The sequence below is a fragment of the Ranitomeya imitator genome, chromosome 7 (assembly GCF_032444005.1).
Source record: "Ranitomeya imitator isolate aRanImi1 chromosome 7, aRanImi1.pri, whole genome shotgun sequence".
Classification (NCBI taxonomy): domain Eukaryota; kingdom Metazoa; phylum Chordata; class Amphibia; order Anura; family Dendrobatidae; genus Ranitomeya; species Ranitomeya imitator.
The window spans coordinates 189,498,706-189,511,300 of NC_091288.1; the positions used below are offsets into that span (position 1 = coordinate 189,498,706).

Sequence of the window (12,595 nt, forward strand, 5' to 3'; positions counted from 1 at the left end):
TCTTCCAGGAGATCTTAGATTCCCTTGCCGAATTATATTCCCTTCTCCAAGAAGAAGACATGTGGGCGGGTTTGTGGCAGAAGCGCTGCAAGTTCCCCGAGACGGCTACGGCCATCGCCTATGAGCAGCATGGCTTTTTTGAACAGGTAAGTTTAACACTGTGCATAGATGGCCTGCGACGAATCCGCCCTTCCTCAGCAAGACTGCCGTATGTCTCTTTGGAGTGATAGTCAGCGCCTGGGGTGTCGTAAAGCGCTCCTTACACCCGTCATCACTCTGCCTGCGCGCTGGAAAGACGACCATTTTGGGAGGTCCGAGCCATATTTTTGTGAAAGTCCTTTAAAGAAAAAAAAAAGAACCCTGCGTATTCACAAATATACCAAATTTAAAAAAAATGCAGCCACTAGGGGGCGCTTATTGCATAAAATGTTAATCTTGAGTTCAATGTGTAAGCAGTAAGCTCCCTCTAGTGGTGGCTGCAGGCAGCCAGAAATTTATCTAATTCTATGGCCATGCAGGGGATTTGGAGCCCTGTATCAGAAAATCAGAGCTTTGTTCTTTAGAAAGGTTTATTGCGAAGTAAGCCCAGAATTTTTGAGATTAAAAGGATCAACATATAATCAAAGTGATTTGGGGAAAGACAATAATTATATATATATATATATATATATATATATATATATATATATATATATATATATATATATATATATATATATATATATATATATATATTGTGTCCAGTTACGCCCGACACATTTAATAACACAAGGATCCTCAGAACTATTTTCTGAAACTTTGCCGGTGTGATCCAGTTCTGTTCTCCACGTGTCGGTAGATGTGTGAAGGTATTGATCTGCCTCCGGGTGCAGAATGCGCTCGCACAGATCCCGAAGATGAAAAGCTATTGATTCTTTTGAGCTTTTGTTCTTTTAGGCTCAAGAAACATATGAAAAAGCAATGGAAAAGGCCAAAAAGGAACATGAAAGAAGCAACGCATCTCCAGCTGTTTTTCCAGAATATCAGTTGTGGGAGGATCATTGGATTCGGTAAGTGTGAATCATGTCTATTATTTTTCCTCCTCTTTAAAGTTTTTTTTTTGTTTTGTACTTTTTTTTTTAATATATATTTGATTTTAAATGTTTATTTTTTTTCTAACAGAAGATAGCAAATTCTAGGTCTTAGAGAGTTCAATAAACTTTTTTTCTTTTTCATTTATTATTACCGTATATACTCGAGTATAAGCCGACCCGAGTATAAGCCGACCTCCCCTAATTTTGCCACAAAAAACTGGGAAAACTTAATGACTCGAGTATAAGCCTAGGGTGGAAAATGCAGCAGCTACTGGTAAATTATAAAAATAGATACCAATAAAAGGAAAATTAATTGAGACATCAGTAGGTTGTGTTTTTGAATATTCATATTGAATCAGGAGCCCCATAAGATGCTCCATATTAAAATATGCCCCATATAATGCTGCACAAATGCTGATTATGGCCCCATAAGATGCTCCATGCAGACATTTGCCCCATACGCTGTTGCTGCGATAAAAAAAAAAAATGACATACTCACCTCTCAGGCCCCCGGCACTTACTATATTCACCTGCTTCCAGTTCCACGGTCGGCGCCGCTGTCTTCCGCGTCATCTGCACTGACTGTTCAGGCAGAGGGCGGCGCACACTAATCGCGTCATCGCGCCCTCTGACCTGAGCGTCACTGCAGAGGACGGGGAAGACGCAGCGGTGGAACGGGGAGCAGGTGAATATCGAGCACTGCGTTATACTCACCTGCTCCTGGCGCGGTCACTGGTTACCCGACACCGGCAGCTTCTTCCTGTAGTGAACGGTCCCATGGTACCGCTCATTACAGTAATGAATATGCGGCTCCACCCCTATGGGAGTGGAGTAGGGTCCATATTCATTACTGTAATGAGCGGTACCATGGGACCGTTCACTACAGGAAGAAGCTGCCGGCGCCGGGGAACCAGGGACTGTGCCAGGAGCAGGTGAGTATTATTAGACAGCTGCCGCTCTCCCTCCCCTCCCGACCCCTGGGAATGACTCGAGTATAAGCAGAGAGGGGCAATTTCAGCCTAAAAAAATCGGCTGACATTCTCTGCTTATACTCGAGTATATACGGTATTTATTATTATGTCTGACTTAATTCTTTGTGTAGTTTTATTAGAATTTTTTTTTTACCCAGACAGTAAAATATTTCTGATGCATAGGATATAATTCTATAATGTATTGCTTACAATTGTACACGTAAAGGGAATCTGTCAGCAGGTTTTTGACAATTAGTCTAAGAGCAGCATCATATAGTGGCAGAGACCCTGATTTCACAGATGTGTCACTTATTAGGCTGTGTGCTGTAGTGTTCAATACAATCAATGATTTATCAGCAGGAGATTATCACTGCAGGACAAGGTGTCTTGGGCCAACCTGTCCAGCTAATCAGGCCGCCAGGTTCTGATTGCTGCTGCCTCTGGTTTGGCCAGCAGTGAATCAGATGGCAAGATCCCTTTAAACTGTGGTAACACGTAGCTACAAATACGCTGAATACTGCACCAATCTATGCCAATCCTCAAATGGCTGCAGCTCTTTATTTGTTAATGGCTTTGTAATTATGCAGTGAAATGACAGAAAAAATCAGTTTCATATGTGCTACATGTCAATTATTTCAGCATTTTGCAACATTTTTTCACCCATTGTAATGAATGGGAATAAAAACACATAAAAAAAAATACTAGTATTTTACGCAAAGTTTTTCCTGCCAACAAATCCACTGCCTAACATAAAGATTAGTGGTATGAAATAATTTGTATTTGGAAATTAATGTCTTTGTCAGCGTTCACATAACAATCAGGTCACACATTTTTGGCTTAGTCAGGGCCTTCACCCGCTGCCCTGACAAACATAATTTGTGCGGAACCACCGACAGAACCATTCACTCAGAGCCCGCTGTTTGTGCTCTGCCGGCCCGTTCTGGCAGGGCTCACTGGGTCTACTGCGCATTTGTGCTTGCCTTACAAAGACAGACTCTGCAGGAATGGAAGCCAGACGGTGCACAAGGTGATCCCCGACTGCCTCATTATAGTGATTGGTGAAGAGGTTGGTCGCTACTTATTTTTTTAGTTGGTCTCCACTATTTTTTTCTTTAGGTTGGTCGCTACTTATTTTTTTAGTTGGTCTCCACTTTTTTTTCTTTAGGTTGGTTGCTGCTTATTTTACTCTGTCGCCTCATTGGGGGACACAGGACCATGGGACACAGGACCATAGGTGTTATGCTGCTGTCCACTAGGAGGCGACACTACGCATAATCTGAAAAAGATTAACTGTGGCTCCTCCTCTGCAGTATACACCCCTGGACGGCGTCGGCTGTCTCCAGCTTTTGCTTACTGTCGCATAGGAGGCACACCTAAAAATTTTTTTTTTTACTCCGTTTTTTTTCCGACGGATTACAGATGAAGAAAAGTGGGTCTCCTGTGAGACTCCCGGCATGGCTCCTTCCTCGGCCCCCTATTACGGGGTGCCCGGTTGAAGTCGAGATGGCTATTCCCCATGTCGCTCCTTCCCCAGTCCCTCGGGTGGTGGTTCGAAGTCGAGACCCCCCTCCTTCCCCAATTCCTTTTGGTTTCTGGGTTGAGGTCGAGGCGAGGATAAAGCCCCCTGATGGTGACAGCAGCACCCTCCCTAATCCCCCTCTGGGGGCATTAGGTTGAGACGCCTCAGGTAGGGCCTGTACAGGCAGCATTCTACAGCTCCCAGCAATGGGCCAGCACACTGTGCCTGCATCCAGGGACCCCAGCCCAGCTGCGGGCTCCAGTCGGGGCCGGGGGGAGTGCAGGCAGGCATGGCACAATAGAGACACAGGGCTCCCTGTCTCTGCGGCAGCACCAGCGCTATACTTCCTCAGGGGGACCCCTCACAGGGCCCCCTTCCGCTTATAGCCCCACCGCCATCCTGCCTTTAAATCCGGGGGGCGGGTCCGGTTCAGATCCGACCCCCTCCCGGACTTCCGCGCCGGCCTGGAGCCTTTCTGGTCATCAGGCATCTAATTTAGGCCGCGGCTTCGGCCTAGCTGAAGCCACCGCCTCCTCTCCGCCCCTTGGCCCGCCACTCGGATGACAAATATGACACTCTACAGTGTCACAGAGGGGGCGGATCGAGACAGAAAGGGCGCGCTTTTACACAGCTTTGCCGCCTTTTCTCTCAGCTCTCCGCCCCCCTTCTCTCCCTGCCTCTTCTCGGCGGCCATTTCTGCTGCAGATTAACCCTGCATCTCCCGGTCGGGGGGCACAGGACTGTGGATCTTCGGCGCTGGACCTAGGGGCAAACTGGTGGGTTTTTTTTTTTTTTACTCGGCTGTGAATCCATATTACCTATAAGGCTCCTTGCATCTTCTCGCCCGACCACTTGCACCAGTGACCCCATTCCGTCACATCTCCAGTCCCTTTCCCCGGCTCTCACCTCTCACCTAACAAAAATATTCAACCTTTCCCTCACTTCCGGTATTTTTCCCTCCTCATTTAAGCATGCCATCATACATCCATTACTTAAAAAACCATCCCTCGATCAAAACTGTGCCGCTAATTATAGACCTGTCTCTAATCTTCCCTTCATCTCTAAACTCCTCGAACGCCTGGTCCACTCCCGTCTTACCCGCTATCTCTCAGATAACTCTCTTCTCGACCCTCTTCAATCTGGCTTCCGCTCTTTACACTCTACTGAAACTGCCCTCACTAAAGTCTCTAATGACCTACTAACAGCTAAATCTAATGGTCACTACTCCATGCTAATTCTCTTGGATCTCTCTGCAGCATTCGATACTGTGGATCATCAGCTCCTCCTCACTATGCTCCGCTCCATCGGCCTCAAGGACACCGTTCTCTCCTGGTTCTCCTCCTATCTCTCTGACCGATCCTTCACTGTTTTGCTGGTTCCTCCTCCTCTCACCTTCCCCTTACTGTTGGGGTTCCTCAAGGATCAGTCCTAGGCCCACTCCTCTTCTCGTTGTATACTGCCCCTATTGGACAAACAATCAGTAGATTTGGTTTCCAGTACCATCTCTATGCTGATGACGCCCAATTATACACTTCTTCTCCTGATATCACACCGACCTTTTTAGAAAACACCAGTGATTGTCTTACCGCTGTCTCTAACATAATGTCCTCCCTCTATCTGAAACTAAACCTGTCAAAAACTGAACTCCTCGTGTTTTCTCCCTCTACTAACCTACCTTTGCCTGACATTGCCATCTCCGTGTGCGGTTCCACCATTACTCCAAAGCAACATGCCCGCTGCCTTGGGGTCATCCTTGATTCTGACCTTTCATTCACCCCCCACATCCGATCACTGGCTCGCTCTTCTTACCTGCATCTCAAAAACATTTCTAGAATTCGCCCTTTTCTTACTTTCGACTCTGCAAAAACTCTGACTGTTTCACTTATTCATTCTCGTCTGGACTATTGTAACTCTCTACTAATCGGCCTCCCTCTTACAAAACTGAATGCTGCTGCCAGGATTATATTCCTCACCAACCGTTACACCGATGCCTCTACCTTGTGCCAGTCATTACACTGGCTACCCATCCACTCCAGAATCCAGTACAAAACTACTACCCGCATCCACAAAGAGCTCCATGGCTCAGCACCACCCTACATCTCCTCTCTGGTCTCAGTCTACCACCCTACCCGTGCCCTCCGCTAATGACCTCAGGTTAGCATCCTCAATAATCAGAACCTCCCACTCCCGTCTCCAAGACTTTACACGTGCTGCGCCGATTCTTTGGAATGCACTACCTAGGTTAATACGATTAATCCCCAATCCCCACAGTTTTAAGCGTGACCTAAAAACTCATTTGTTCAGACTGGCCTACCGCCTCAATGCATTAACCTAACGATCCCTGTGTGGCCTATTTAAAAAAAAATAAAAAAAAAAAAAAAAAAAATCAGGTTCCTCGCAACATGTTCTCATTCACTTTATGCAGTTAATAGCCCTCTGTGTCTGTACTGCTACATACTTAGGCAGTTAACTGGTTCATGCAGCTTTACATGAACACCCGAGCCTTACACTATGGCCGGTCCGAATAAATAAAGCAATTGTTACCATCCACCTCTCGTGTCTCCCCTTTTCCTCATAGTTTGTAAGCTTGCGAGCAGGGCCCTCACTCCTCCTGGTATCTGTTTTGAACTGTATTTCTGTTATGCTGTAATGTCTACCGTCATGGCCAAAGATTTGAGAATGACACCAAAATTATATTTTCACATGATCTGCTGCCCTCTGGTTTTTATTAGTGTTTGTCTGATGTCTATATCACATACAGAAATATAATTGTAATCATATTTTGAGTACCAATAGGTTATATTGTCAGTTAGAATGAGTTAATGCAGCAAGTCAATATTTGCAGTGTTGACCCTTCTTCTTCAAGATCTCTGCAATTCTCCCTGGCATGCTCTCAATCAACTTCTGGACCAAATCCTGACTGATAGCAGTCCATTCTTGCATAATCAATGCTTGCATTTTGCCAGAATTTGTTGGTTTTTGTTTGTCCACCCGTCTCTTGATGATTGACCACAAGTTCTCAATGGGATTAAGATCTGGGGAGTTTCCAGGCCATGGACCCAAAATCTCTATGTTTTGTTCCATGAGCCATTTAGTTATCACCTTTGCTTTATGGCAAGGTGCTCCATCATGCTGGAAAAGGCATTGTTGGGCGCCAAACTGCTCTTGGACGGTTGGGAGAAGTTGCTCTTGGAGGACATTCTGGTACCATTCTTTATTCATGGCTGTGTTTTTAGGCAAGACTGTGAGTGAGCCAGTTCCCTTGGCTGAGAAGCAACCCCACACATGAATGGTTTCAGGATGCTTTACAGTTGGCATGAGACAAGACTGGTGGTATCGCTCACCTCTTCTTCTCCGAATAAGCTGTTTTCCAGATGTCCCAAACAATCGAAAAGGGGATTCATCAGAGAAAATGACTTTGCCCCAGTCCTCAGCAGTCCACTCCCTGTTCCTTTTGCAGAATATCAGTCGGTCCTTGATGTTTTTTCTGGAGAGATGTGGCTTCTTTGCTGCCCTCCTTGAAACCAGCAGCCCTTGCTCAAAGAGTCTCCGCCTCACAGTGCGTGCAGAAGCACTCACACCAGCCTGCTGCCATTCCTGAGCAAGCTCGGCACTGCTGGTAGTCTGATCCCGCAGCTGAAACAGTTTTCAGATACGGTCCTGGCGCTTGCTGGTCTTTTTTGGGCGCCCTGGAGCCTTTTTGACAACAATGGAAGCTCTCTCCTTGAAGCTCTTGATGATGCGATAGATTGTTGACTGAGGTGCAATCTTTGTAGCTGCGATACTCTTCCCTGTTAGGCCTTTTTTGTGCAGTGCAATGATGGCTGCACGTGTTTCTTTAGAGATAACCATGGTTAACTGAAGAGAAACAATGATACCAAGCACCAGCCTCCTTTTAAAGTGTCCAGTGATGTCATTCTTACTTATTCATGACTAATTAATCGCCAGCCCTGTCCTCATCAACACCCACACCTGTGTTAATGGATCAATCACTAAAACGATGTTAGCTGATCCTTTTAAGGCAGGACTGCAATGATGTTGAAATTTGTTTTGGGGGTTAAAGTTCACTTTCTGGGCAAATATTGACTTTGTAAGTACAGTAATTGCTGTTAAGCTGATCACTCTGACATTCAGGAGTATATGCAAATTGCCATTAGAAAAAATGAAGCAGTAGACTTTGGAAAAATTAATATTTGTCTCATTCTCAAAACTTTTGGCCATGACTGTATTGTCTGTACAAGTCCCCTCTATAATTTGTAAAGCGCTGCGGAATATGTTGGCGCTATATAAATAAAAATTATTATTATTATATTATAAGGCTCCCCCATAGGTTCTTCTTCAGTAGGGTCCTCTGCATAGCCAGCCCTTCTGCACTCTGTGCACTATGCCGGGCTCAAGGTTCAAGAGAACCAGGCAGGACTGCTATTATGCATTCTGCACAGCCTGCGGGACCGCTCTCCCTAGTGGCAGCATGTACCCGCTCTGCCAGGACTGCATCCAGAACACTGCGTCAGAGCCCCAAGAAGCCTCTGCTAATGCCTCAGTGTCTAATGCCACGCCGGAATGGGTCACTCAGATGTCACAATCTATGACGCAGTCTATAGATAACCTAACCTCCACATTGCTTCAGGCTCTGCAGAGTCATGCCTCGGCTATGACCGCTACCCAGCAAAGGGAGAGCTTGACTCAGGGATAGGACGACCCTGGCACATCCACTTCTAGGTCAGGACGCAAGCGGACCCACAGGTCACGTTCATCTGCGTCATCCCATAGCACACGTTCATCCCCTTCTAGGGAGAGACACCGTAGTTCCAGGTCATCTAGACCGTCCCCTTCCAGGGACAGACAATGCAGATCTCAGCAATCCTCGACCAGAGAAAGCCTCCTCCCCAGCTCACCCAGCAGGGGACGCCTCAGTGATACACTGGATTCGGAAGGCATCTGTGACTCCGACTCAGACAAGGAAACGGAGGGGTCCCTGATCCCAATCCCTCCTAGCAATACAGCGCTAGTTGAGGACTTAATCTCTTCCATCCATCGGGTGCTGGAGATTTCTGGTCCGCCACCAGAGGACCCAGAACACAAGATTTCCTTTGAAGGACCTCTGAAGCCGCCTAAGGTTTTCTCTAAGCACCCAGAGTTTAAGGCGATCCTTAAAAAGCAGCTCTCACAGCCTGAGAAAAAATTGGCTAATCGCAAATATCTTGAGGCGAGGTACCCCTTTCCGCAGAAGGACACCAAGGAATGGACAGATCCACCCGAAGTGGACCCCCAGTCTAGACTAGCAGCACAGACCCTCCTTTCACTGCCAGATAGCTCAACCCTCAGGGACACAGCAGACCGGAAGGTAGAACGCATGGCTCGTTCAATTTTTATGGCTGCGGGGGCCTCCCTGGCTCCCGCATTCGCTTCAGTTTGGGTTGCCGAAGCCATTCTGGCCTGGGCCAAAAATTTACAAGCTGGCCTCCAAGCATCCGCTCCTGAGCTGTCGGACCAAGCGGTTCAAATAGCAGTTGTAGCAGATTACATGCTTCATGCAGCTCTGGATTAAGCAAGGTGTGTAGCGGGGATAGCATCAAATGCCATCACAATTCGGCGTATCCTCTGGCTGCGGGAATGGAAAGCGGACGCAGCCTCAAAGAAGTCCCTCACACTCCTCCCCTACCTCAGTGGGCGACTTTTCGGTGAACAGTTGGGCACGATGATATCCAAAGCCACGGGGGGTTAGAGTACCTCTCTTCCCCAACTGAAACCTAAACGCACTTAGAAGAAAAGTAACCAATCTCGATTCCGATCCTTTCGGAACTCCTCGGGCTGGTTTGTCTCGCGTCCAGCACAAAATCGTAACCGTTCCCCACGCAGGGACAACTCACGATCGACGCAAAGGTCGGACAAGACCTGGCAGTCAAAAGCAGGCTAGTCTAAGCCCAGAGGAGGAAAATCTCAGACTTTCTCCTCATCATGACTCACGGACTCCGGAAGACACCACACCCGTAGGCGGCCGACTTTTGCTCTTTTATCAAGTCTGGCTGCCGATTACAGAAGACAGGTGGGCCAGGGAACTAGTGTCTTCCGGATACAAGATAGAGTTCACCTCCAACCCACCGGACCGATTCTTCCTCTCTGTCCCCCCAAAACCACCAGCCAAGGCTCGTGCTTTCCAACAAGCGGTCTCCTTGCTTTTTCAAGCAGGAGTCATAGTACCGGTCCCCACGGCCGAGCGCTTCCGAGGTTTCTTCTTCAATCTATTCGTAGTCCCCAAGAAAGGAGGCAGCGTACGGCCCATACTGGACCTAAAACAACTCAACAAATATGTACGGGTTCGTCAGTTCCGCATGGAGTCTCTTCGGTCCATCATTGCGTCCGTGGAGAAGGGAGAATATCTTGCCTCTATAGACATACAAGACGCATACCTGCATATACCGATTGCGCCTGCCCATCATAGATTTCTCAGGTTCGCAATTGACCAGGATCACTACCAGTTCGTGGCTCTCCCGTTCGGACTTGCCACGGCTCCCAGAGTGTTTACCAAGGTCATGGCAGCCACCATGGACGTCCTGCAATCCAGAGGCATAGTAGTCGTTCCATACTTGGACGATCTACTCATCAAGGCTCCCACATTCAAGGACTGCGAGCTCAGCGTCTCAATCACAATCGACACTCGGGAGTCGCATGGGCTGGTTAGTCAACTTACAAAAGTCATCACCAACCCTGAGTCAGTCTCTGACATTCCTGAGAATGCTATTCAATACCTCAAGAGGTCTAGTGCTCCTTCCAAAGGCACTGGCTCTCTGCCTAGGAGTTCGCACCCTCCTCCGCAAACCCCCTCGATCTCTCCGGTTTGCCATGAGAGTCCTCGGCAGGATGGGGGCAGCAATAGAAGCGGTCCCATTTGCCCAGTTTTACCTCAGACCTCTCCAACTAGCCATTCTCAAGTCCTGGGACAGGAATCCCTTTTCTCTCGACAGGGAGTTCCAGCTAACATCGTCAACCAGGAGGTCCCTGCACTGGTGGCTAAAGCAAACCTCGCTAGCAAAGGGAAAATCCTTTCTCACAGGTCAATGGAAGGTTCTGACCACCGATGCGAGCCTGACGGGTTGGGGTGCGGTGCACCTACACCACAGGGCACAGGGCAAGTGGTCCCCAATGGAAGCGACCATGCCCATCAACATCCTGGAAATTCGTACCATCCTCCTGGCATTGAGGGCCTTCCATCACTTACTGGCAGCCTCTCACATCAGAATACAGTCGGACAATGCCACGGCTGTGGCATATGTGAATCACCAAGGGGGGACCCGTAGTACCCAGGCGATGCGAAAAGTGTCACACATCCTCCACTGGGCGGAGTACATGGGTCGGTTCTCTCGGCGGTCCACATTCCGAGTGTGGACAACTGGGAAGCAGAATTCCTCAGCCGACAAGGAATAGACTCAGGAGAGTGGTCTCTCCATCCTGAAATTTTTCGCCAGATCTGCCATCGCTGGGGGACCCTGGATATGGACCTAATGGCATCCCACTCAATGCCAAGGTCTCCAACTTCATGGCCAGAACACACGATCCATGGTCGCTCGGAGCAGACCCTCTGGTTCAGGACTGGACCCAGTTCCAGCTTCTGTACATTTTTCCGCCTCTACCCCTGATATCCAGAGTGGTGAGGAAGATCAAGCAAGAGGGAGTTCCAACCATCCTAATCGCACCGGACTGGCCCAGACGTAAATGGTACGCCGACATCGTACAACTTACAGCAGACACCCCCTGTCGCCTCCCCGACCGCCCGGATCTTCTATCACAAGGCCCGTTCTACCACCAGAACTCAGGGGCCCTCAACTTGACGGTGTGGCCCGTGAAACCTGGGTTCTAACTCAGGCAGGGCTCTCGCCGGACGTTATTAGGACCATGATCAGGGCACGGAAGCCAGCCTCTGGCAAGGTCTATTACCGTACCTGGCACGAATCTCGTGGCCAGACCCCATTCCCTTATTCCCTCTCCAAACTACTTGGTTTTCTCCAATCGGGTCTGGAGGCCAGGCTGTCCCTGGGCTCGCTTAAGAGCCAGGTGTCAGCCCTCTCAGTGCTTTTTCAAAGGCGCATTGCTACCAAGCCGTAAGTAAGGACATTCCTTCAGGGAGTTTCCCCCTACAGACGACCACTAGAAATGTGGGACCTCAACCTGGTCCTGACAGCATTGCAGGAACCACCCTTCGAACCCCTTAAGGAGGTCCTTCTCCGCCTTCTATCCCAGAAGGTGGTTTTACTGGTGGCAATCGCCTCGCTACGCAGGGTGTCTGAACTGACAGCACTCTCCTGCAGATGGCCCTTTCTGGCTTTTCACCAGGACAAGGTAGTCCTCCGTACGGTCCCATCCTTCCTTCTGAAGGTTGTGTCCAACTTCCACCTCAATGAGGAAATTTCTCTGCCTTCCCTTTGTCCGGTCCTGGCTCATAGAGTGGAGAAGGCGCTGCATACGCTTGAACTTGTCAGGGCATTGCGTATATATGTGTCTAGGACTGCGTCCTTCCGGAGGTCTGATTCTCTTTTCCTTCTTCCGGAAGGCGGCCGCAAAGGTCTGCCAGCTTCCAAAGCTACCCTTGCCAGGTGGATCAAATCCACCATACAAGAGGCCTACCGCCTTAAAAATTCTCCTCTTCCAGCCGGTATTACGGCACACTCTACACGGGTGGTAGGGGCCTCCTGGGCCATTCGGCACCAGGCTTTGACACAACAAGTGTGTAAGGCAGCCACTTGGACTAGCCTACACACATTTACTAAACACTACAGAGTTCATAGCCAGTCCTCAGCGGACGCGAGCCTGGGTAGATGTGTTCTGCAGGCGGCAGTGCCCCAAATGTAGGGGCCTGTCTACACAATATTCGTCCATTGCTTCCCACCCAGGGACTGCTTTGGGACGTCCCATGGTCCTGTGTCCCCCAATGAGGCGGCAGAGTACAGGAGATTTTTGTGTACTCACTGTAAAATCTCTTTCTCTTAGCCTCTAATTGGGTGAAACAGCTCCCACCCTGTTGCCCTTCCGGG

The 12,595-nt window shown here is 48.6% G+C and overlaps 1 protein-coding gene across 1 annotated transcript in view; it reads left to right on the forward strand.

Annotated features, from left to right (window-relative positions):
* TRRAP (transformation/transcription domain associated protein) overlaps window positions 1-12,595 on the forward strand; it is a 166,518-nt gene that overhangs the window by 91,086 nt on the left and 62,837 nt on the right. Inside the window, exons 54-55 of the mRNA XM_069734247.1 lie at window positions 9-146; window positions 937-1,049. Of these exons, the coding sequence (XP_069590348.1) occupies window positions 9-146; window positions 937-1,049 (251 nt within the window). The remainder of the gene's footprint in view (window positions 1-8; window positions 147-936; window positions 1,050-12,595) is intronic.